This window comes from Bombus pyrosoma, linkage group LG5 (genome assembly GCF_014825855.1).
Source record: "Bombus pyrosoma isolate SC7728 linkage group LG5, ASM1482585v1, whole genome shotgun sequence".
NCBI lineage: Eukaryota > Metazoa > Arthropoda > Insecta > Hymenoptera > Apidae > Bombus > Bombus pyrosoma.
The window spans coordinates 8,672,380-8,695,849 of record NC_057774.1 but is presented as its reverse complement, the minus strand read 5'-3'; the positions used below and the strand labels follow the sequence as shown (position 1 = coordinate 8,695,849).

The 23,470-nt window shown below is 28.5% G+C and overlaps 7 protein-coding genes and 1 long non-coding RNA gene across 15 annotated transcripts; 4 read left to right on the top strand and 4 right to left on the bottom strand.

Annotated features, from left to right (window-relative positions):
• Nucleotides 1–28: 28 nt before the first annotated feature.
• On the bottom strand, nt 29–1,880 carry LOC122567305 (replication termination factor 2). The gene is made up of 3 exons (XM_043725667.1): nt 1,404–1,880; nt 849–1,232; nt 29–776 (listed from the first exon to the last, which is right to left on the bottom strand). The coding sequence occupies exons 1-3, from the start codon at nt 1,470–1,472 to the stop codon at nt 375–377; spliced, it is 855 nt and encodes a 284-aa protein (XP_043581602.1). The 5' UTR covers nt 1,473–1,880; the 3' UTR covers nt 29–374.
• Nucleotides 1,881–2,114: 234 nt separating this feature from the next.
• On the top strand, nt 2,115–12,764 carry LOC122567302 (V-type proton ATPase subunit C). Of its 5 annotated transcripts, none has more exons than XR_006316744.1 (10): nt 2,115–2,285; nt 3,269–3,590; nt 5,704–6,282; nt 9,603–9,789; nt 9,903–10,001; nt 10,078–10,286; nt 10,437–10,581; nt 10,649–10,793; nt 10,908–11,093; nt 11,225–12,764. XR_006316744.1 is itself a non-coding variant. In XM_043725663.1 (9 exons), exons 2-9 carry the CDS (start codon nt 3,305–3,307, stop codon nt 11,001–11,003), a joined length of 1,746 nt encoding a protein of 581 aa, XP_043581598.1. In that variant the 5' UTR covers nt 2,115–2,285; nt 3,269–3,304; the 3' UTR covers nt 11,004–12,764. The 5 variants fall into 5 exon arrangements, 1 of the variants encoding a protein (XP_043581598.1); XR_006316746.1 differs by having other exon boundaries at nt 2,124–2,285; nt 5,704–5,859; XR_006316745.1 differs by lacking the exon at nt 2,115–2,285 and adding an exon at nt 2,413–2,977.
• A 134-nt stretch (nt 12,765–12,898) lies between these two features.
• On the bottom strand, nt 12,899–14,997 carry LOC122567304 (S-methyl-5'-thioadenosine phosphorylase). The gene is made up of 6 exons (XM_043725666.1): nt 14,542–14,997; nt 14,124–14,284; nt 13,744–13,964; nt 13,464–13,666; nt 13,185–13,394; nt 12,899–13,094 (listed from the first exon to the last, which is right to left on the bottom strand). Exons 1-6 carry the CDS (start codon nt 14,560–14,562, stop codon nt 13,053–13,055), a joined length of 858 nt encoding a protein of 285 aa, XP_043581601.1. The 5' UTR covers nt 14,563–14,997; the 3' UTR covers nt 12,899–13,052.
• A 202-nt stretch (nt 14,998–15,199) lies between these two features.
• On the top strand, nt 15,200–16,052 carry LOC122567307. Of its 2 annotated transcripts, XR_006316749.1 has the most exons (3): nt 15,200–15,398; nt 15,471–15,510; nt 15,576–16,052. It is a non-coding gene; the product is annotated as an uncharacterized LOC122567307 (long non-coding RNA). The 2 variants fall into 2 exon arrangements; XR_006316748.1 differs by having other exon boundaries at nt 15,384–15,510.
• Nucleotides 16,013–18,491, bottom strand: LOC122567303 (histone acetyltransferase type B catalytic subunit). Its single transcript, XM_043725664.1, has 7 exons — nt 18,341–18,491; nt 17,705–17,889; nt 17,338–17,600; nt 17,100–17,256; nt 16,799–17,013; nt 16,504–16,655; nt 16,013–16,437 (listed from the first exon to the last, which is right to left on the bottom strand). The coding sequence occupies exons 2-7, from the start codon at nt 17,851–17,853 to the stop codon at nt 16,144–16,146; spliced, it is 1,230 nt and encodes a 409-aa protein (XP_043581599.1). The 5' UTR covers nt 17,854–17,889; nt 18,341–18,491; the 3' UTR covers nt 16,013–16,143.
• A 431-nt stretch (nt 18,492–18,922) lies between these two features.
• Nucleotides 18,923–19,321, top strand: LOC122567883 (dynein axonemal light chain 4-like). The gene is made up of 2 exons (XM_043727007.1): nt 18,923–18,988; nt 19,062–19,321. The coding sequence occupies exons 1-2, from the start codon at nt 18,923–18,925 to the stop codon at nt 19,317–19,319; spliced, it is 324 nt and encodes a 107-aa protein (XP_043582942.1). The 3' UTR covers nt 19,320–19,321.
• Nucleotides 19,322–19,472: 151 nt separating this feature from the next.
• On the top strand, nt 19,473–20,654 carry LOC122567306 (mitochondrial import inner membrane translocase subunit TIM14). Of its 2 annotated transcripts, none has more exons than XM_043725669.1 (3): nt 19,473–19,615; nt 20,062–20,196; nt 20,265–20,654. In XM_043725669.1, the coding sequence occupies exons 1-3, from the start codon at nt 19,613–19,615 to the stop codon at nt 20,475–20,477; spliced, it is 351 nt and encodes a 116-aa protein (XP_043581604.1). In that variant the 5' UTR covers nt 19,473–19,612; the 3' UTR covers nt 20,478–20,654. The 2 variants fall into 2 exon arrangements, with proteins under 2 accessions (XP_043581604.1, XP_043581603.1); XM_043725668.1 differs by lacking the exon at nt 19,473–19,615 and adding an exon at nt 19,791–19,942.
• A 185-nt stretch (nt 20,655–20,839) lies between these two features.
• LOC122567603 (growth hormone-regulated TBC protein 1) lies at nt 20,840–23,358 on the bottom strand. Of its 2 annotated transcripts, XM_043726343.1 has the most exons (7): nt 22,809–23,346; nt 22,308–22,509; nt 22,011–22,241; nt 21,751–21,911; nt 21,575–21,683; nt 21,203–21,388; nt 20,840–21,103 (listed from the first exon to the last, which is right to left on the bottom strand). In XM_043726343.1, the coding sequence occupies exons 1-7, from the start codon at nt 22,919–22,921 to the stop codon at nt 20,993–20,995; spliced, it is 1,113 nt and encodes a 370-aa protein (XP_043582278.1). In that variant the 5' UTR covers nt 22,922–23,346; the 3' UTR covers nt 20,840–20,992. The 2 variants fall into 2 exon arrangements, with proteins under 2 accessions (XP_043582278.1, XP_043582279.1); XM_043726344.1 differs by lacking the exon at nt 21,203–21,388 and having other exon boundaries at nt 22,809–23,358.
• Nucleotides 23,359–23,470: the final 112 nt, after the last annotated feature.

Genomic DNA, 23,470 nt, shown 5'->3' with positions numbered 1-23,470 from the left:
TATTTTAATTAATAGAACACTCATTTGCTTTAGGTTAACAAATATATATATATATATACAAAAAATGTATTATCAACTTATTATTAACTTGTGGTTATAATAATTATTAGATTTTGTATAACGACATCATCATCCATTTTTGTTACAAACAAGTAATAATATAATATTACTACTAGCTTACAAATGTTGCTACTTTGTAATATAGGCTACAAAAATTCCATAAATAAAACTGTTTTTATATATAAAGCTATTTAATTAATGACACAGAAACGATTTCAATGTTTACAATGTGTTTGCAATGAATTTTAAGTATAATATTTTTTATATAAACATAATATTAATTACTTTTAGGATATTCACATTAAAATAATATTTTAATTATAAAATGGGTTATATGTGACCCAATGTGCCCTATCTTGTTCTGCTGCAGATTTATGAGTTGTAAAAATACTTTTGAATACTTCCGACGCTTTGGGATCTTTAGCAACACTGTAATTATCTTTAACTTTTTTATATGCTGGATCTTCAGCTTCAGTCCTATTACTATTGACCTTCATGGTACCATTTTTCTCCTCTTTCCTCATTTTTTTCTTTGGTACTTCCTCTTGTTTAACATCTTGCGTTTGATTATCTTCATTATGTTTCTGTTTCTTAGATTTTTTCTGAGCTGTCTTTCGTTGGGTCATATTTTCTTCCATTAATTTAAGATCATCACCTTCTGCATTTATAATAACAATATCTGTTTCAGTAAAAGGCTGTTGACATTGATGACATATCTGAAATACATTATAACATAAAAATCTCAATATGTTTTTTTTAATTTTTATACTTATAATAAAACTGCCTACCTTACTTCTGACTTCCTTGAGTGCTCTTTCACTCATTACACAGCCACATGACCATAAAAAGCAGAATTTATACTTTCCATTCATTTCTAGTCCAATAAGTGGACAAATATATGGACTCTTTCTTTCATCAATATAACAATCTCCTTTCTTTGCTTTGTTACCCTCAAATGCTGGATTAGATGTTAAATTTAGGTTTTTTATGTCTTTCAAAGTTTTAATATGTTGTGCTGATTCTGGAAGAGTATTTCGATCAAGCAGGCCTTCTAATACAGACTCTTTACTATAAAGACGACCTAAAGCACAACCAACAACTGGTGGTTGTAATGGTAATTGTTTAATTGTACAGTGTCTCCACTTAAATGCTAACTCTGCTTCCTTATCTTTCTGCAATAGATTATAAATAATTATATATAATTTTATTTCAGTTAGATACACAGTATGATAAGGAATTAATTTTTGTAAACTAAAATTGATGATGTTTTATATATGTCATTCTAGTAAATGGATGATGTATAATAAACCTTATTACATAGATAGTATTACGTAGAAAATTACCTGTTCTGGTTTCTTTTTGACTCTTACGAGTTCATCTCTGCGAGGAATAGTTCCACCATCGCAACCCATGATATATCGTAGACTAAATCAAAAATACGATTACGATCTTTAATCCTAAGCAGATCTGTGTCAAATGTTGTTATGAACTATACGACAACCAACAGCCTCCTCTTTGCCACAACGTCAAAAGCACGGTGTAAGGTGTAATCAGAGAGAAAATTTCCTCTTTATTGTAATATAAAGGTATTCCGTGTTTTGATGACGCACCTTTATCCTATTGGTGTATTTGTGACTGTGACGATTATTAGGTAGTGTAAGTAGTGATTAGTTCCTCTGGCCATCATTGTCGCTAGAAACATCGTTGTTAGAAAGGCATATACGTGTACATTAATGAGATGTAGTAATACAGATTCTAATAGTGATATTATTAGCAAAAAGTACTGATATATAACACTGGATACGGTATACAGTTTACGGTATCTCTACCAGAGATAAGTACTAATGAATAGGTGTGAAGTAGAAGATAAGACCTCTCGCTGTGCATATGCACATTTCTCGCATCCAACCAAAAACATCGGAGTGTGCGTATAGTTCCGCTGTTTAACCGCTAGAGGCTTAATTTGATTGAATTTATCCCATGCTCATTGGCAATCTCTCTACTCATCTCTGGTTCCAAATCAGCTGATGATTCTTTTAGTTTATGCTTTAGTTGCCGGGCGGGTCGTAAGACAGCAGCACACAATTGTCATCACGTGAGGTCACAATGGTTTCTGATATAGTTTCGACGACTGAGTGATTAGAACAGCGAATGTTTTAAATTTCTAGAGAAATTCAAGCATCTACCGTGTTTTGCAAGTAAAGGTACAAATTGAAATATCTGGGGTAAGTAGGAGCAATTTGTTTCGCGTTTAAAATAAATCAATGATCGATAAATTATGATTAAATAGAAAGTGCTTTTAACCCATGTTTTACGATTAAGAAGAAATTGAAGATTATTGTCAAATATAATATTAAGATTGTAATACTTGTTTTTGAGCTACTCAATGCAATATATTGTGTGTTCATTATATTGATTAGTATTAAGCTTCCAGATTGTTCGAAATTTAATGTACGACGTATTTTTTATGAAAACGATCAGATCTATTGTATTATCGATTTTATACTGGTTTAATAGTGGACGCCATTAAGTCATTTCAATGATAAGCTCGACTTTGCACTAAACATTTTGTATAGTCCTATCAATTTAAGACCATCTCTTTTGTAATTTTACGAACACTTGTCATTTCCATATATTGATCGTTCTGTAAGTTCGGCGCGCCATTCTTGCACTTAGTATATGTCACGTGGAAAGCGCGCCTAATTACATAATATAATACCACAGTGAAAGAAATATGTTGTGCCACACCCCCTTTTTTTATTTCATTTTTCAAAGTTTTGCAAATGTTTCAATTGTTTAGAATTCTGAATTTCGCACCACCATTTAGTTATACACGAATAAGTAACGAATCCATGGACGATACTCGTAGAATTATAATGTTAATTTGATAGATTAGCTACATTTGATAGACAAACAGGTGATTGTTGACAAAATTATTTTTTTCTACAGCCAATTCTCAACTCAAAAATGTGTTTATCATAGATAAATTATACAATTATTTTAATACAAAATACCACTCTAATATTTCTATAGAGATTTGAATAAATATATAGAAAATTATTTGATGTTTATATGTTTGAAAAATGTTAAAAGATTGAATAAAATTTGCTATACAAAATATAATGCAAATAAATAGGTATATAACACTATAAAATATGACAATTTATGTGAATGAAGTACATAACATTTCTACGATACAATTTTTCAGATATATTAAGTCATCTACATTGGAACATTGTCCAAAATGACAGAATATTGGTTAATATCCGCACCTGGAGATAAAACATGTCAACAGACATGGGAAACTATGAACAATTTGACATCAAAACAACATTCTTTGTCAGTCAACTACAAATTTCATATCCCAGATTTAAAGGTGGGAACATTGGACCAATTGGTTGGCTTATCAGATGATCTAGGAAAACTTGATGCTTATGTTGAACAAGTAACACGCAAGGTGGCAACATACCTAGGAGAAGTTTTAGAAGATCAGAGAGACAAGCTACATGAAAATCTTTTGGCTAACAATAGTGAGTACAAATATTGGTGTGTTTATGTTTTTAAAATTTGCTCTATAATTTAAATTTATATATAATCTATTCTTTGATATAAGAGAACAGATTATTGAAAAAGTCAAGGATTCAAAATTATCAACTTTCTATCCAATGTTGCTTCAAATAGAATGCTTCAATATTAAAGATTTGTCAAAATATTGGTATTATATTATTATATCATGGTATTTTATCTTTTTGGATCCTTACAAACAGGTATCGATCGATTTTTTGTGTATGATGTTTTAACAATAAAATAATATTGGTTGGCAAAGACATCAATGAATACTATACACAACACAAAACATGCACACAACTTAGAATTTTTCTTTAACAATGATCTTAAACATGTATCAGTTGATTTTCTAAAAATTTTAATTTATTCATTGATAATAATAATAATAATAGCACGATTAGAGTCTTTGATCCTTCTCCTCAGTACCCTACATTAATAGATTGATAGATGGAAACAAAATTTTGTCTGTGTACGCTAATAATCAAATAACAACAATATTATTTTTTTACACATTGTCTTAATAGACATGTTTTTTTATTGAGGATAATATGCAGGCAAAATACTTGTGGCTATAGCACACATTAATTAACATTCTTAAATATGATATGTACCATACATTTTTTTTATTAAACTTTTCAACATTTAGTTGAAAGAATCTGTATTATAAAAGGTTTTCCTGTAATATATTAAAATGTCTGTTTGGATGTAAAATATTATACATTCTATATAATAAATAAACAATCAAGTAATTTGAACAATTATCCTTGAAAGAAAAACATTAAAAATTATATGCATATTTATTTTTATGAGTAACATAGTCTATGTCAATCTGTTATAGTCAGTATGATTATTACTTAAGTGCATAAAATCAGTGTTTCTTTTCTTTACCTTTTTCAATTTTTTACTTTATTAAGAAATTAAGAATTTTAGTTAATGTGCAAGATATGATGGTACACATCATATTTTGGCATATGATTTACATATCTGTAGAATGCTTATTACTATAATTGGATTAGAATTCATTTATTTTATTATTTATAACAAATATTTTCTCATATTTATGGTGTTGCTTGGCTTGCTTTGTTTAATTTGGACCACATTAACCCTATTTCCCTACCTTATTATTTTATTAACAAATGCTCATACATGTGCACCATCAAAGATGTATAAAGCTACAAAAAATTTTAATACACAAACATGCAGTATCATCATATATTGAAATATATGTAGAAGAAATATTTCAAATATACAATGATTTAGAGATATAGACCACATTTTTTATTAAAAATTTACAAAGGACGCAAGGAGTTGCTTGGGTTACTGTGGTCACCAAGCTCGAATTAGTTATTACAAGGATTCTTTTCATTTTTTCTTCAGTTATTTTATACCCTTGGCATTATTAATCATTTGCAATTTAAGTTGACATTATTGCATATAATTTGCTCATTTTGTCTTCAGTTCCTTTATTCATTTTGATTATGTCTTGTTTTCCATTTGTTTTCGTTTTTTCTTTCTTTCATTCTTTTGTTGCTTTTGCCATTTCGGAGTATTTAACGGAAATCTTCCTTTAAGATCTAGATGGTACTTTATTTGCAAAATATAGTAACGAAAAAAATAGGAATCAACAAATTTTTAGCAAGTATAGTAATCCTATTAATAACTGAATATTGTAATCATGAGGTGCATAGTTTTTATAAATACAATTATTTAAATATAGATCTAACTTACTATTTTTTTTTTAGTAAAAACTGCATATCTCACTAGTTTCTTTTGTTACAAATGTAAACGCGATGCTCTTAATATGTATACTCACTAGTGAAATAATAAAAATTAACATTCATTTATGATGTGTAAAATTATCCATTTATTAAAGTCGTATTTCCGCGATTAAATTTTTAATGAAATAGAGAGGTTGTCTATGCGCTAAATACTCCGTGACTTCTCTTTTCTTTTTTTTGAGTTATTTTGATTGAGTTTCGACAGCATTGTCGTTAGGCATTTGCGTAGGACGCAATAATAGTTGAACGAGACGTAAGAAAAATCGCGCGGAGATTGGGACTGGGCTGTAATGGATAGGTCAAACGTCAGTGGATGGGGAGAGCTCGAGCCCCGAAGGGGGTCCGGACACCCCGCCAAACACCCCCGTCACCCCATCACACAAGTCTTCGAAGGAGCATCACAAGCAGTGGAAGGAATCGGAGAAATGTGAACCAGAACCAGCCGCCTGTTTAGGTCAGCATCATCACCAGCGTCATCATCATCACGAGCATCATCATAGTCATAAACATCACAATCATCCTTCTGAAACCGAAAAAAAATCATCATATAGTCCTCAAGGCATCTGTGATGTCAGATCATCAAATGATCCTTTATCAGCATATTCATGCTACCATGCGCATTGGTGCGCTGCTTCTACCTCTTCCACACCTATTCCTAGTCCTACTCCCACGAGTCCGAGTCTTTCCCTTTCATCAAACTGTAGCAGTGAAGGAGAGACCAGATGGCAGTCGGCGACACGTCATCGGACTACTGAGAAAGCAGATCGATCTACCTCCAATCGCAAATCGCTCGGCAATGACGACGACGAAGACGATGCGGACCAAAACAACGACCAAGACCAAGACCAAGACCATAGCGGCAATTTGCCCAATCCAGGTACCCGTCCTATCACCGCCAGGTCAACCCGTCGAACCTTTTCTCCCAACATAGCTGCGAGACTTGTTCAAACCTACTTTCCTGTGCACCTCGTGATTCGCCCGTTTAGCGACCGATTCTTGTCTTGTCTTATCTCCTTTGGAGGTAGATATAGGAGAGAAAGGAAGTGAGAGAGAGAGAGAAAGAAAGAAAGAGAGAGAGGTTGTCATTTCATAGTATTGAAAGTTTTGAAACAATGATCTTCGCATGCAGCTTTTGCTTAGAGGAAAAAGAACAAGAATAATTGAAACTCACGTTGTTTCAGTTTTTCCCAGTCACTATATATTGAAAGCGTCTTTATGATCCTAGTGCGCATTTCCTTCAGTGTCAATTCTGCACAACTCTGCACTACATATATGCAATGTTTGTAATGCTAAAATATTTTATGCCAAATCTTGCCTCCAATGTAATAAATTATTTCAAATCTTCTTAAATGTTAATGTGCTATGTCAAATGAGAAAGCATTGCTTATTACATATTTTATTTTTTATTTTTTGTCACTGTAATAAATTTTCTACACTCTGTTATAATTGAATTTGTATTATTCAAAAGACACAATTTTCTTTGTATTAGTGACTAAATATATGTTACATATTTGTATATACTTTGACAATTTAAGAAAAAAAAGAAGAAAGAAAGAAAGAATATTAAAGCACATTATAAAAGTCATGACAATCTCTCTCGAATGCTTACAGCATACACCAAGTGAGACAGTACCAAAAGGAAAAAGATACTTGGCTTAGTTTACTTAGCTTGTGATTCAAAATACAGAAGCCTAGTATATCAAATATTTTGTGTTGTACCACAGTAATTTCCTCGGTGATATTTCTACAATATTTCTTGTGCACGCAGGAATTAAAAAATTGGAAGATAACAAAGACAGCTGCCCATGTTCTAGCACATTTTAATTGCAGCAAATGTGCGTACATTCTTAAAGTTTATTTTTCGGGAAATGCTCTAGTTTGTTTTAAGTTCTTAGCTAGTTCTTTTTCACTCCTGCGTCCTAGTGGTGAACAAGTACAAAACACATTAAGGGACTATCTAATTTTGTGTTAAAATTCATTTTTAATGATATGAGAGTGTTCTATTTGATTAATATTTTTTAGAAATCATTCAATCAATTGTTCCAGGTGCTGTGGACGAATGAATGAACACATAGTATATTACCTCAATCATTATCAACCTTATTTTTCTTACATTTTAACTGCTTCTTTTTTATAACTTCTTTACTTCATGTTCTTTTACACCATACTTTGTTTCAATTTTCCTACGTATAACATTTTTTTATGTATTATTTTTAAAAGATACATGTTTAAATAAATACTAAATTTACTAGAGATTACTCATATACAAAAAAAAAGGAAAGTTACAATATGTTAGTATAATAAGTTGGTCTGATGTAATTATTTTGTCATTACATTGAGTTACTTAAATAATTTATATATACCATTATTAAAGTTAAAATTTATGATTGTGAATCAGAAAATCTTGTGGATTTAAAATTCATGTCCATCAATACAGACTAAAGTATGGTTTAAGAACAATTATAAGAAGTATGCTATATTTAAAACACAGTTACACAATCTTAGTAATAACTTTATTTCTTTCAATACATTTTTTAGCATTTTCCTATACCTAGCTTTTACATGCTTTCAAACCATTACTTTCTATAATTTTCATAGAAAGACTATTGCACAAACTATAATACATGTACTCATATGTATTATGGACGTTAGCACAGACTACAGATGAGACACAATTAACAAAAATTTTAAAACACTTATCGATCGGTACATGGACTTACAGCATACTGTTCCGCATGATAAGATAAATTTTAATGACAGTATGGTGCTCAGTACCCTTCAACACTACAAGTTATCCATATCACAGAGAACATCCTACTGATCAACTTTTATAAAATACTTCATAAACAGTTGGCATGAAATGCTTAAATATCTTAGTTTAGCCGTATACTATGTCTATGTTACTATTGTTCATGCTACACAATTTAGGTCTCTAATATACACAAATCAAACATGATATCTTGAAAATAATAATTAAAAGATACAAACTATTTATATAGCATCAATGATCATCATATTTCAGTAGTTCTCACTGCATTTATACTCTAATGAAACAAGTGTACATGCGTATGCGTGCATGCGTGCGTGTGTGCTTATTCATAAAAAATTATCCATTGACAGTTTCATGAAAAGACATGATAACATAGTTCAAAATCCATCAGTAGTTACAGAGTTATCATAAATTTTGTTTGAATGAATATTTTGTCAAAAAGCTTCTTTTTATTGATAATAAAAGAGAAATTGCAGTGAAACAAATCTTACAACATTGAATTAAAGGGACTAGCTGGAACTACTTAATTCTGAAACTTCACGATTCATTCAAACGTGATTTACGACTAATTCTTTTTCATTACAGATATATAAATTAATTAATTTGAGCTAATGTCTACTTAAAAATGTTATGTATTAAAAAGAAAGATCAATATTACTTAAATAAAATGAATTTTACAATAAGAAAGAATTGATAACATAAAATGCTTCTATACATTAATGTTTGCATGCTGTATTTTTGTTAATGTCTCGCTTATTCTTGTAACGCTAATAATAAGTAAGGAGCGTACTAGAATCAAAAAATGAGTTTAGTAGAAACAGTCTTTCTCTGTTATCTTATTATTATCAATACTCTCCTTATCACAGAGTCAATCTACAAAATTATTTTAATTGTGGTTCAGCTAAAATTAATTTAATTAGATATGTACTCATACGCATAATTTTATTGTACACATGCAGACTTATAATTTTCTTTTCTTTTTTTTAACTAGCATAAAAGAAACATAATGTAAGTAGAAGTAATATTATTTTCTTTAATGAGAAGATTAGAATTTTTTATCACTTTTCTTATGAACATAAAAATATAATAAAAATGTGTGAAACAATATGTAAAAATGAAAAATGTAAATATTACAGTTGATAAAATTGGATGTTACAGATATATTTCTGCATTTGTACAATATATCTACGATTCAACAGAGCTTTATCATTTCCAGCTTATAAACTTTATCAAATCATTAAAAATATATTCAGTATTCCATTTATAAACACACTTAAGCATTAATTATACTACATGTAATTTAAACATTGCATGTTACTTATGATTCCACATTTTCAAAATTGTACCAAGCTCTGTTTGAATATTTATATAGAAAATGAAGATGGTTATCTCACAGAACAATTACACTAACATTTTAAATTTACTAGGTGATCTACCATCATATATAACTCGATTCCAGTGGGATATGGCAAAGTATCCTATCAAGCAATCATTGAGAAATATTGCTGACATTATCAGTAAACAAGTGGGTCAGATTGATGCTGATCTTAAAACTAAATCTACAACATATAATAATTTGAAAGGAAGTTTACAAAATCTTGAAAAGAAGCAGACGTAAGTTACAACTTTTTATTGCCCAACATCTCATATATGTAAATTATTATTGATTTTATTTAAGATTTTTATATCTTGAAAGTTATTTAAGGAAGATAATTGTTATTATATAGAGGAAGCTTATTAACAAGAAATTTGGCAGATTTAGTGAAGAAGGAACACTTTATCTTGGATAGCGAATATTTAACTACTTTGCTTGTAATCGTCCCAAGGTAAACTTATTTAACAAATTTTGTAATTGCTGCTATTTCTTTAGATGATACAACATTTTTTCTATGAAATGTTTAGAGCAAATTTCCAGGAGTGGCATAGTGGATATGAAAAGTTAACGAAAATGATAGTACCACGTACCACACAACTCATTGCTCAAGATGTTGAGTATGGATTATTTACTGTTACTTTATTCAAAAAAGTTATCGATGAATTTAAATTACACGCACGTGAGAAGAAGTTCATTGTTCGTGATTTTACATATAATGAAGAGGAACTAGCAGCAGGTACCTAATATCTTGTTACAAACTTCTATTTCTATTTATAACAAATACTTTCTTCTTATTTACATACAAATTAGTTTATACAATCTTTAGTTTTATAGTAAAGACATTAATATTATTTGCAATTATGAAATTTATTAATATATGTTATAGGAAAAAATGAGATAACAAAATTGGTAACAGATAAAAAGAAACAATTTGGGCCTCTTGTACGTTGGTTAAAAGTTAATTTTAGTGAGTGTTTTTGTGCATGGATTCATGTTAAAGCTTTGCGCGTGTTTGTAGAATCTGTCCTAAGGTAAATAATCATTTGATATTACAAAGCTTACATATAATCATATATCACTTAAATTATGACTTATTAGGTATGGATTACCTGTAAATTTTCAAGCGATATTATTGCATCCTCATAAAAAATGTGCAAGGCGTTTACGTGATGTTCTGAACCAGCATTACGCTCATTTAGATTCCTCTGCTACAACATCGTCTGGTGCACAAGGAAATCAAGATGTAAGTTGTAACGTTTTAATAATAGATTATTTTAAAGGAATTTACTTTGATTTCTTTATAAAAATTCTGTCATGTATTACCTAATATCTTTTTCCTATTTGTCTGTTCAAACAGAGCGTGGATATACCAGGGTTAGGTTTTGGCCAAAATGATTATTTCCCTTATGTGTATTATAAAATCAACGTAGATATGGTTGACAATAAGGTCTAATTATTGAAGTGATGAGTCTATTTTCTTATATTTTAAATATCCTTTCATTTACATAAAACATACTTCCATATCTCCAGGTACTTAAAGCAGGTGCGTACAAAGTAGTTTATATGAACTATGATCATTTCTGTTTACATGAAATACGATATATTGCATTTTTTAAAACTTTGCTACGACCTTAATTTTCAATGTAAATGTAATTATTATTGATTCACTTCCAGGAGTATATCAAATATTTACTCAAAACTGATATTTTTATAGTACATCAAAATGCCTGGAGAGATGTATGTACTTTGATATTAGCTTAATATAAACTATGCATAATAGAATGCACAATCATTTGTATAAATTTTAGCAGACGAATTTGAATACATCTTGCAAATTTTCTTTTTTTTTAAACAGGCTATATTTGATTGAACAAAAGACATTAGTACAAATGAGACTCATAATATGATTATATACTTTAAATTTTCAGCTTTAACAAAAATTGAATATATTAAAGATTAACAACCATAATAATCACATTCTGCGTAAAATGCTTGTATAAATGTACCAAAATTCTCACAATTAAATATAGCACAACCTATTTTATATAGTACTACATGAAGAGCAAAAAATATATTGTGCCAGAATAGAAATTCTGCAATGTAGAATTGTATTATGTTATGTATTGCTTATAAAATTAAGACCATTGTGAATATTGTTATAAAGAAGAAAGTGCATCTTGTTACAAGAACATATGTCATAATATCTGTTTTGATTCAAATGCTTTTACCATGTTCATTCAATAGGTCTTCATAATGCATATTGTATTATGCGACAACTAGCAAAATAAGTGTTATTGAAGTGTTAAGATACTGTAAATTTATTTCACTAATATTAAAAACTAATGTTTTAACAATGCAGAGTGTACCAGATACATGCTAATGTATCAATGTTACTTATTAAAAACTATAAAACTGCAAAATATTAGTGTAACTCTTGAAGTATTATTATTAACATTATCTTTCAAGTTTTAATGATATCTAAAGCTTTTCATTTTATAATAAATACAATTGAAGTATTAAATATTGATTTGAAGGCTGCACAAAAATGAAAAGTAATATGCGGAATCGCTATGGTGCATGTTGTTTAAACAGGTTGTATTATAAATACTTTATGTATAGAAACTATGCTTTGCAATATTACTTTAAATATCGCTTAAATTTTATTTTTTTCGAAATGGTATTTTTAATGCAACGATGTAAATCGAATTGTATGTCTGAATATATTCAATTTTATTCTATACATACGTTTGAGAAATAGAATGATCTACAGATATAATATTTTTCCTGATTTAAGCAAACATATTTTAACCTATGGGAACATAATTTAGTTTATAATTTCCGTTCGAATAATAATCATTAATTCATTAGTGTTTCGCAGCGCATTTGTATTTCGAACTGTAAATTATTATACAGTTGACGATAAAGTGTTAAAAAGTAAACGAAATTTTACCGTCATCGATTAAATTTTATAAAAGAAAAGTTTTCCTATGCGTTAAATAATGAAAATGTTCTATGTATTAAAAACGTTATATGTATCATACTGATAATTCTGAAAATGTATTGTTTTATATACTCCAAAATCAATTACAATATTATATTAATAATATATAATTTTTAAATTCCAGTTGTAAAAACATTTCAGTCACAGTGATGACAATATTAGCTGAATCATAACTGTATGTTAAATCTATGAATAAATGAATTCTTGAATGGAGTATGTGATCAAGAAATTACTCTGTTACAATCTATGTACACATTAAATATAAAGTATCGTTTAATCATCTCGCTCTCCCTCTCTCTTTCTTGTTGACTATTTAGATTAACTAATATTGGATAATAAATATCGCATTTTATTTTAATTATATTATTTATTAAAACGAACAATATGTATTCTTAAAGCCTTTATAAGAAGTGTATAAATTTCAGTTTTCGTTATCAAACTTAACATAAATCTAAAATACGAAGTAGTACATTCTTACTGTCACGTTACAAATACACAAACTTATGAAGTATGAGAAGAAACATTACTACTCTGACATAATTCCTGGAAAAAGAAGAAAAATTTAGTCTTATTTTTCTGTAATATAAAATTATTTATATTTTGTTTGCTACTTAAGTACTTTATGATAATTACATGTAAAGCATCAATTTCCTTGTCCCAATTTTTTTCACCAATATGTTTAACTGCCTTTATAAGTAAATGTCTTATTTTACTAACATTTTGTTTAAATACTTTTATTACATCAGCTGCATGAACATTATCTTCACAATCTCTCCAGCAATCATAATCAGTTGCCATTGCTACAGCTGCATATAGAAGTCCAGCTTCTTTTGCCAAATATACCTTATTTAAAAATATATTATATGTAAATTTACAAATTAGTACAAAGAAATTTGAGAAGACATGTAGTACCTCTGGACATGTAGTCATATTAACTAAGTCTCCTCCCCATAAACGCATTGCATTACTTTCAGCTTTTGAGGAAAATCTTGGTCCTTCTATACTTACAATTGTTCCTCCTTTTCTTATGTCATACCCTAATTCTTTACCAACTTCAAACAATATTTGAGATGTAGTTGGATCAAAAGCTGGTTCCATTGGCATATGGCACACTCCTAAAATTTGATACTGTATTATTTATTTGGGTAGGATTGATACTATGTTATTAATATAATATTGAAATCTAGTTTACCAAAATATTTAGGTGAAGTACCATCATAAAAGGTAATACTTCTTTTTGTTGTTCTATCTAAGAAACTGTCTGGAACAACTAATTGTCCTCTACAAATAGTTTCCTGTAAAGAGCCACATGCTGTTGAAGCAAGTATATGAGTACATCCAGCTAAGCGGAGAGCTTCAATGTTTGCACGATAATTTACTGCGGTGGGACTTGTTATATGACCTGGTCCATGTCTATATGCATTTAATTATATAAAATTTCCTGCTTTAAACTTTTATTCCAAAAAAAGAAAGTATTTAAAACATAAAGGAATGTATGATATATCATTAATTTATTTTCAATAATCTATTCATTCTATTTTCAAAATTCATTTTTAAAAACACAAATGTTACCTTGATAATAATACCACGTCTACACCATTAAGATCTCCATGGTAAAGATCGCTAGATGGAAATCCAAACTCATTTTTAGCCTTTTCTCGCGTAATTATAGTTTGACAATTTAATATTTGATTTTGAGGGTCATCTAAACCTGAACCACCGATTATTCCGACCTAAAAGTTTGTAGAGATACAATAGCATTCAACTTAAAAAATAAAAGCCACCTGTTTGTCACGTGATAGTTTCAGAACATGAAATTGTTTATACAATTAAACTATATATTTTATTAACTATACAAATATTTACAAATATAATAATGCAAATATATAAACGATTTAAAAAAAGATATAGATAACTTATTTGCCGAGCATAGTATCACTATATTTAATTAAACATAATTTCTCAAATTTTTTAGTACGAATAATCTTACCTTCACTTTACACTTGGTCATTTTTAACTTTATTCGATGTTATCTAAAAGTTTTCGATATATACCGAATTTAAGTTACTGCTTTAAAGAACTACAAACGAAGTATGGAGAAAGCTCAACATTAAATGTATTTTTATATCACTGATAAGAGCCTTGACCCTCACTATTTTCGAATCATGTTCAACGTTATCGATTCAGCACTTACTAGAGGAGTGCGGGTACGCGTGTGTTTGGGATTGGAATGGATTGAAAGACGTTTGGGAGGGATCGGACGGAATCTGCTTCCAAAAGTTTCGAAATTCCGAAACTGAATTCGGTTATCAGCATAAACCATTGACATATATTTCATGGATACGAGATTCTGTGAAACCGTGTAAAGCAATTTGATCGCGGTCATAATGTGGTTTTGGTATGTATAACACCATTATCGGTTGATCGGTGTACTTCACTTTTCTGTGCTCCTCTTTACCCTCGCAACAGGTCGTGACTTCATGACCATTATGTAGTGACACTTACGAGGTACATAGACACCCTGATCGCCTATGTCATTTCGTGTCACATGCGACGTTATCAATCCAGCAAAGTAGTAGTTAGGATTGAAACTAAGTTTTTATTATAAAATTACAAAATATGGAATAAGACAGCTTGCAAAGAAAATATAGAATTCTATACTTTTGTAAATGATCGGAACGATGATTTCATGCATAACCTATTATATTTCTAACATTTTTCCATGCGTCTCCGCCTGTTTCCGCCTGGTCAAATTAAAAATCGCTTTACAATAATGTAGATATGTGAATGGGACTTTATCCGAATCTTTTCATCAACTGCGATAGTTCCTATTTTGGATGAACTGAGGTGAGTCTCCTGTATCTCGTAGGTGATATAATTACTAACGAGTTGCTGTGATAATTCCTATGTTCGCTATAGGAAATTGCAGAGGGCGTAAGAGACACTGGTTTTTTGGCAGGTCGGTATTTCATAACCTGAGACACAAAATTCCATTTAATGTCATGTTTATCCTGTTCTTAGCAGAGAGCAAATCCTCCCTGTTCTTAGTCCATGCTGTACACTCGTCTGTTGTCAATGATAGTGACAAAATGATGAATGCTGTGAGGACGAAGAATAGTATAGAAGAATGAAGTATACCAATCAACCAGTAGTAGTGCTATATACTAAAGTCAATATGGCCGCGATCAAATTGCTTCACGCGGCTTCACGGAATCTCGTATTTATAGAATATATGCCAGTGGCTCATGCTGATATCCGAATCCAGTTTCGGGATTCCGAACGATACGAGTATGTCGATAGCCTATCTGAACTTCTTTCGGCCCGTTTCGAATAAGCCTTATAAAGAATGAAATATGGAGTGTGCATCGGAGTAGGAGTGAATGCATGCTTAAATTAACATTCAAATTTTCAAGTTCAATCATTAAAAATTTAGACATATTTAAATATGATTACATAATATATTAGTTAATAAAAAGAAATTTTATTGAGTCAATAAAAAAAGATTTTCTTTGATAATTCATATTCAAGCAATATCAATCATTTCATACACGGGCAGCTCAATAAAAATAGAAAATAGAAAAAATATTAAATTTCAAAGCTCTTCCGCATTTTCTAAACGTTTAATTACTTTCTTATATTCTTCTTCTAAACTTCTGTATTCTTGGTCAAGAGTTTGCATACGTTGCTCCAATGTAGGTAGATTGATGTTCGTACGTTTATCAATGTTTTTCAACGCACATTCCAATTTTATCAAATCATTTTGTTCGCGTCTGTATGGAATATTCAATCTCCTTTTTACATCTAATCTATATCTACGATATTCTTGCTCGTTTGCTAAATCTGTTGCCCGTAATCTTAAAATTTCGTATACTCTGCGAGCTTGTTTCTAAAAATGAAAATTAATATTTTAATCTAAAAATATCTCTTATAGTGAAAAAAATATAAAACATACGTTATTAATCTTGAGTTTTTCTTTAGCCTCTTCACTCATCATTTTACTAAAACCTTGAAGTAGATATTCTCGTGAAAAAGTAGATAATTTACTGCAATTCATTGCATCCACATAATCTCTTAACCGTTGAAAGGTCGCGGAAGGGTTCTCAACTACAACAATGATGACAATGCCTTACCAAAATGAACTAGATTTACTGAAATAAAAGTATTTAATCAGGCCTCACTTTTGTTTTATTCTTTTCAAATACAAATTTTGATTTTTAATGATTATGTGTTTCTATGTTTTCATTTACCTGTTATGTCTTTGACTTGATTTCTTCCAGTATACTCGCAGTAAATAGCGTGTAACAAACGTGTGCCAAGACCTATATTTTGAAATGGTGGTAATATTAAAACTTGAGCTATACGTGGTCTAATATGATGTGGGTATGCATAGTATTGATATACAGTAGCAAAACCAGTAGTTGCATAACGAGCAGTACCATCTGCTGTTAGATATTTCTCAAACCTGTTCCACAAAAAGTGATCTATTTAAAAAAATAATTTGTCATGTAATCAATAAGCAGCATAAATTAAAATCATGATTAAACTTACATATTAAAATAATGCCACCGCTCATCATCAATGTCTATAAAATTGGCAGCATCTATGTACCATAATACAAATGTACGGAGACGTTGATGATATTCTTTAAAACCATTATAAGTCATGTCTGCTTTGTAAACTTCAAATTTTCTTGTACAATTTTCATCTATATTATTTATAAATTTTGATTAATTATTTAAATTATTTATGATATAAAAAAAGAATATATAATATTGCAAGACATTACCATTGATAGAAAATGAATGTAGCAGTTCACCATGAGGTTTAAATATATCATCTTTCTTTAAAGATTCAATAAATGCATCTATGTTGGTATGTATTTGTGGAGCTAATTTCTCAGCAATGTTAGGCAATACTTCGTCAGCTTCAACTCCCTCATAAAGTACTTTATTTATTTTTTCTGAATAACTCATACTTAAATATGTTTCTAAACAACCTGCTGAGTAATATAACTTTACTCTGAGATCCCGGTAACCAAATATAGATTCACTGATAAACAAAATTAATAATTAAAAAATGAACATAATAAATATATTTAATATAATCTATAATATTTATATAGATTTCTAAGAATACATATTTCAATAACAAACCTATCTCCAAATACTTGATGAGACATTTCTGGTTTAAATGTATTTTGATCATTTTCTAAATCTTCGACAGAACGTACTAATTTAAATTCCAAAGCTTCATTACTGCTGACCACCAAATTCTTTAAACGTGCAGTAATTGGATCTTCCATATTATAATAATAATAAAATAGATAATACGAATTAATCTGTGAAAAGTAAAAAATTAGAATTGTATTAGTGATAAATCTCTTACAAATAAAATTACAAGTAATGAGTAAAATTATTTTATTATTATAGATAAAATTATTTCACACAAATATTTTCATGGTTATCCATGTTTAACTGAATTTGTTTATATATATATACACACACACACAAATATATGTATATAAAAATTTGACCTAACGAGTTACCGCTAAATAACACTTATAGGTTATACAATATATATTTCGGAATTTAATAAATCAGCAGATAAAATTTGTTTATCAGCGTAAAATAGAATAAATATAAAAATGTTATTTTCAGGTATAAAGTTAAATTAATGCTTATTAAATAATTTCTTAAGTTTGTATTTATTTGTAAATGTTTTCCTGATTCTTTGATTTAAAAAATTACCAAATTATCAACATTACATGTAATATTATCACAACAATATACCTTCTTTCAATAATCGTGTGTAATTTATAGATATAGATCACTACTTTTTATTATTTTTCCTTAAACATAACTATAAAACAACTTCGCGCCAAAAATAAAGCGGTTATTTAAGATAGTTACAACCTCTTCGAAGATTAAGAATTGACTGGATTTTATGTTCCAAATTCTTGTAAGTCATTGGTTATTCTGATTGGGTACCTTATAGATTAGTATTCTTAAATACGAAAACAAAATTTGACATCACATTAATATCAATCGATCTTAATTATGAATATTTTTAAAAAATATGTGAGTTTATTTTTTATGAAAAAGATTAATATTTTATATTGTCATGAATAAAAATCTACAAAATTAAAATTCTACTTTATAAATTTAAATCAAATTCGGTTTCTTATACATCTTATCACCTATATAAAATAACAAATGAAATGTATTGATTTCATATTTATATTAAAACTTTTGTCTTGAACCTTAAAATGTTCATTTTTGAAATATGCTTATTAAGTACTTTAATTTAATATATTGCTGGAATCTTCAATCCCATTTTTTTTAATTGAAACAGAATTATTCTAATAACGAAAAATGTCTACAGGTGAGGTGAAAAAGATAGAAGAACCTTTAATATTTCATACGTATCCTTTGTGTAAAGTAAGGGTTTAAATTATATTTTACAAGATTTAATATTATAATGAATATTAGGGTTTATTTGAAACCTTTTTAGTACAGTGATATGAAGGAAGAAATGAAGCAAGAAGCAATGGAAATATGCGTTACAGCTACGGAGAAATATACCGATAATCATGAACTAGCAGCTCGAAATATTAAAGATAATTTAGACAAAAGATTCGGTGGCCCATTTCATGTGGTTATTGGAGAATCGTATGCTTGTGCAGTTACGTATCAAGCAAAGTCGTTATTATATATGTACAACGCTGGTAATATTGCCATCCTTGCATGGAGAACAGTTTCAACTTTTTAACGACAATATTACAATTTTGATATACTATACTGTACACCATGTACGTAATATAATTATTTTTGTTATATTTATTTACATTTTCCTGTCTAAATAATTATATGTAATATGGTTGGAGACATATGAACGGACAATAAATATAAAGCTGAATCCACGATGGGATCAAATGTCGCTACTGCTCGATTTTACTAATCACTATAGTGGATCGTCTTTTTCACCACTTTTTTGATGATCAAAGATTATTTTATTTCGTTGTTTTTGAATAGGCCCTGTATTGTTTTGACAATTTTAATAAAATGGTAAGAGTAAAAATTAATGACATATTGTGAACTAATTTTATTGTTGATATATTAAAATTTGTAATAATATATTCCTAATATTTCTTTATTTTTTTACTGAATTAATATTGTTTTGTGATTTATAACTGTATATACAATGTCAAGAATGTGTGTATATATATGTGCACGTGTTTCATCACAATTTCATCAGAAGTGAAATAAATAATTATGACTTTACAAATATTGCTATTTATGAAGAGGAGAAAAAAAAAGAAGAAAATATTTTGATCACCTTTATTTTCAATATCTAACATTTTTTTCAATGTATTTGAGGTTATGAGGATACGTGTAATTACTTAAAGAAGTATATGTAAATTAACATGACATTTTTTAATGACTAATTGTTTTTCGTTTGATAAAAAACGGAATTTATAGAACGTATTTTTACTAGTAATTGATATTTGTAGACTTCTACACTTATTGCAGCAGGCATTGGCCTTGCTGTAGTGGGTTTTACTGGGCGTTATATACTCAAAAGAATGCCACAATTATCTCAAAAGATGGCAGAAGCTTATAAAAATGTACCAAAATTAAATTCACAGGTAAACTCATAATTGTTAATTTGTTTATACAAATGTTTCAATAGATTTAATGGAACGTATCATTGTAGACTTTAGCAAATAGTAAATATTACAAAGGAGGTTTTGAGCCTAAAATGACTCGACGAGAAGCTAGTTTAATATTGGATGTATCACCAACTGCAAGTAAATTGAAAGTAAAACAACAATTTAAGAAAATTATGGCTGTAAATCATCCAGATAGAGGTGGATCTCCATATATTGCTGCAAAAATTAATGAAGCAAAAGATTTACTAGAAAAATGATTTATATATAGATAAATGTATAAGTATAGATAGTCTATATGAAATTTGTTTGCATCTAGCCCCGTGATACTAATTTGAATAAGTAAATCTATATGTGTATATATATATATAGATATTTAATAAGATATTGAATCTGTATTTTATTTAACTTATAATAAAGTTATTTATACATAATAATGGTTCATTTTTAATTTTGATACTGATTGAACTAAAAATTATATTGATAAAAATATTTAACACGTGATCTTCATACAATTAATATATTACAATTTTATAAAATTAGTATTCTGTTTTCTTTGTATTTATAAATAAAAAATGTATAAAGAATCTTATAAATTAATCTAAATCAATGTAATAATAGATTACTGGTATGCTATCCTTTACTTTTATATTTACAGGAATACTGCAGATGCAACATTATTAATAATCTTATACCGTACATTCGTTTTTTCGGAATTACAATAAAATAATATATTGACTAGAATCTTTCAGTAGGTAAAGTCTCGTTACTAGTACTATCGTCCTAATTTATTCTCCTTTTGTTGTTCCAAATGTTGTCGTGATATTTTTGTTCTTAGTTTAATAATTGTGCTACCAGGCAGTGATCCAGGTACTTTAAATATACTCTAGTAAAAGAAAAGAAAATATTTCATAGCAATTATTTGATTACGTTTGTTAAAATACGTTTATTTTCTTAATAAAAAATAAAAAAATGCTTTATTTACCTGCATAAAGTCATGACATTTTAAAACAATACTGTCTTTTGTTATTTCTTTAAAGCATTCTGCTAATGTTGTAAAATCTTGACAAGCAAGCAAGTTGCATTTATTCCTTTTTATGAGAGTTAATGCAACCCGAAATATAATTTTACTGCCTTCATAAAAAAGGCAATCCCATATACGCAGCGTAGTCTGCCAAGTTGTAAATATTTTATTCAATACTTCTATAGTATATGGCAATCCAAACAGGTATTAATTCAAAATGTTAAACTAATGCATGAATCAACTGTGTACACACCACATACAATAATGTTAAAAGACAGCAAAACATAAATTCTGTAAATTTTATCTTTAAAAAGCATATATAATCAACTTTACCTCAATTGGTAATACTTCTGCAAATAAGCACACAAACCACTTCGTTGTAATGACTGGCCAAGGTAAGCCTATATTCGTTACATGTTGGTAAATATCTGGCATTTTTATTCTAAAATAATGATGATGCCATTACATGTATAACTTGCATGTTTGTATTAAAAGTTAAAAAAATTTACTTGACTAATTCTGCAAGCACATCGATATCTGTAAGGAGGCCATCCATTGTTGGAGTATAATAATCAGGTAAAATTTTTTCTATTAGGACTTTTAACAACCAAAAGGCTGTTTCTTCGCTTTTTGTAACAAGCAATAGTAATCCTGCTATATAATTCAAGCCCTAAAAAAAAATATGAAGAAATCTTTTATACAAATTGTATTAAAAATATGTATGTATAATAAAATTATAATAATAAAAATTAAAATAAATTTAACATACTTGACAATATCCTACTGTTTTATTCTGATGAGCAAATGCTAATAGAATGTTATATAATTGATACTGTTGATTTTCTGTATTATTAAAAAATATATTATCAGGAAAAGTTCTTGGTAAATCAGTTTTAATAACATCTGCAACTTGTTTATTATGTGGAGGTTGTAGTAGCTTCTGATAAAGATCAGGATCTGCATTTTTTAATTCTTCTCCTCCACTGACAGAAAGCCATACCTTTTAAAATGAAATTTTTTCTTTGTATGTTTATAAAATGAATTAAAATGTAAATTTTATACTTACTAATCCTCTATGTTCTCCTGGTATACCTTTACGAACATATCTCTTTATTGTAATATTACGTTGTAATGATTTTCCTTCTCCAATAATTTCAGACCACTTTTTTGCTCTTTTTGCAAGTACTTTGAGGTATTCTGAGATAAAATCTTCATAAGTTTCATAGTCAAAATCTTGAGGTCTTTCAAAGCCATATTCATCCACATTACTAATAAATATATGTACATATATAATAACAAATTTGTTTTTGAAACATAAGATTAAGAAATTTTATAAGATTATAATTAAAAGAAATACATTCTATAAATACTACTCATGCTTTTCATGTCACTAAATTAGATTGTATTCATAAAAACATAACCTCACTTAAGTTGAAACAAAAATAAAAAATATGACTATTATCTGTATTATATTAATTATGTCATTCATAGTTTAAGTATATATGTCTATAATAAAAAAGGTATTGCAACATAATTAAGAAATAATATAAAATCTATAATAGCTTACCTAAAACATGAACTTGCCATACCCCACGCAAGACGATGCTGACATATGATTTCTGCCGAATATAGGGTGGTCAGTAAACACTTCTCAATTTTTAATTTATTGTGCGACAACATAATTAAAATATGTTTGCATTAATGGTGTACTGTATTAACGAATATTTTCATTCTTATCTATTCTTATTATGTAATAAAGAATTATTTTATATTAATATTTTAAGTACGACAATTAAAATATTTTTATTTTAGTTTTTAACAGGTTCAAAGGTTAATGATTTATAATACGATTGTATATTTTTTATCTTTTTTTAGAATAATATAGACTTATATATCTCAACTAAATTACACTTAAACATACATCTAATTCTATAAGACTCAAATTGTAGATAGTGGAAACATAAATAATATTTGATAAACACATAATTGTCGGTAGACCACATTTAAATATTAATCTATAAATTTTACAATATTACAATACATTTATAACTTAAAATAAAGTAATAATGATAAAATATTTTTGAAAAAGTAAGATCGATTTGCTGGATAATCACTCACAATCGAGAAATCTAGTCGATAATAGATTTACTAGTTCAACATCTGCGCAAGCGTAATTAACTGATAGAAAATTATTTTTGATATTCAAATAAAAGATTGATACACGCATTT

What these genes read in the sequence shown, in the direction of transcription:
- LOC122567883 (XM_043727007.1), top strand. Translation starts at nt 18,923, where the DNA reads ATGTCTACAGGTGAGGTGAAAAAGATAGAAGAACCTTTAATATTTCAT. An exon ending in ATACGTATCCTTTGTGTAAA is followed by an intron (nt 18,989 to 19,061) that starts GTAAGGGTTTAA and finishes AAACCTTTTTAG; the next exon opens with TACAGTGATATGAAGGAAGA.
- LOC122567304 (XM_043725666.1), bottom strand. Translation starts at nt 14,562, where the DNA reads ATGACCAAGTGTAAAGTGAAG. An exon ending in TACTTCACCTAAATATTTTG is followed by an intron (nt 13,667 to 13,743) that starts GTAAACTAGATT and finishes ATCAAATTTTAG; the next exon opens with GAGTGTGCCATATGCCAATG. An exon ending in AGGAAATTGATGCTTTACAT is followed by an intron (nt 13,095 to 13,184) that starts GTAATTATCATA and finishes TTCTTTTTCCAG; the next exon opens with GAATTATGTCAGAGTAGTAA.
- LOC122567302 (XM_043725663.1), top strand. Translation starts at nt 3,305, where the DNA reads ATGACAGAATATTGGTTAATATCCGCACCTGGAGATAAAACATGTCAA. An exon ending in TGAAGAGGAACTAGCAGCAG is followed by an intron (nt 10,287 to 10,436) that starts GTACCTAATATC and finishes TATATGTTATAG; the next exon opens with GAAAAAATGAGATAACAAAA. An exon ending in TTTGTAGAATCTGTCCTAAG is followed by an intron (nt 10,582 to 10,648) that starts GTAAATAATCAT and finishes ATGACTTATTAG; the next exon opens with GTATGGATTACCTGTAAATT.
- LOC122567305 (XM_043725667.1), bottom strand. Translation starts at nt 1,472, where the DNA reads ATGGGTTGCGATGGTGGAACTATTCCTCGCAGAGATGAACTCGTAAGA. An exon ending in TCAAAAAGAAACCAGAACAG is followed by an intron (nt 1,233 to 1,403) that starts GTAATTTTCTAC and finishes AATCTATTGCAG; the next exon opens with AAAGATAAGGAAGCAGAGTT. An exon ending in TCAAGGAAGTCAGAAGTAAG is followed by an intron (nt 777 to 848) that starts GTAGGCAGTTTT and finishes AATGTATTTCAG; the next exon opens with ATATGTCATCAATGTCAACA.
- LOC122567303 (XM_043725664.1), bottom strand. Translation starts at nt 17,853, where the DNA reads ATGGAAGATCCAATTACTGCACGTTTAAAGAATTTGGTGGTCAGCAGT. An exon ending in CGGTGGCATTATTTTAATAT is followed by an intron (nt 17,014 to 17,099) that starts GTAAGTTTAATC and finishes TTTGTGGAACAG; the next exon opens with GTTTGAGAAATATCTAACAG. An exon ending in AAAAACTCAAGATTAATAAC is followed by an intron (nt 16,438 to 16,503) that starts GTATGTTTTATA and finishes TTTCATTTTTAG; the next exon opens with AAACAAGCTCGCAGAGTATA.
- LOC122567306 (XM_043725668.1), top strand. An exon ending in TACCAAAATTAAATTCACAG is followed by an intron (nt 20,197 to 20,264) that starts GTAAACTCATAA and finishes GTATCATTGTAG; the next exon opens with ACTTTAGCAAATAGTAAATA.
- LOC122567603 (XM_043726343.1), bottom strand. Translation starts at nt 22,921, where the DNA reads ATGTTGTCGCACAATAAATTAAAAATTGAGAAGTGTTTACTGACCACC. An exon ending in ATGGCAAGTTCATGTTTTAG is followed by an intron (nt 22,510 to 22,808) that starts GTAAGCTATTAT and finishes TATATTTATTAG; the next exon opens with TAATGTGGATGAATATGGCT. An exon ending in CAGGAGAACATAGAGGATTA is followed by an intron (nt 22,242 to 22,307) that starts GTAAGTATAAAA and finishes TCATTTTAAAAG; the next exon opens with GTATGGCTTTCTGTCAGTGG.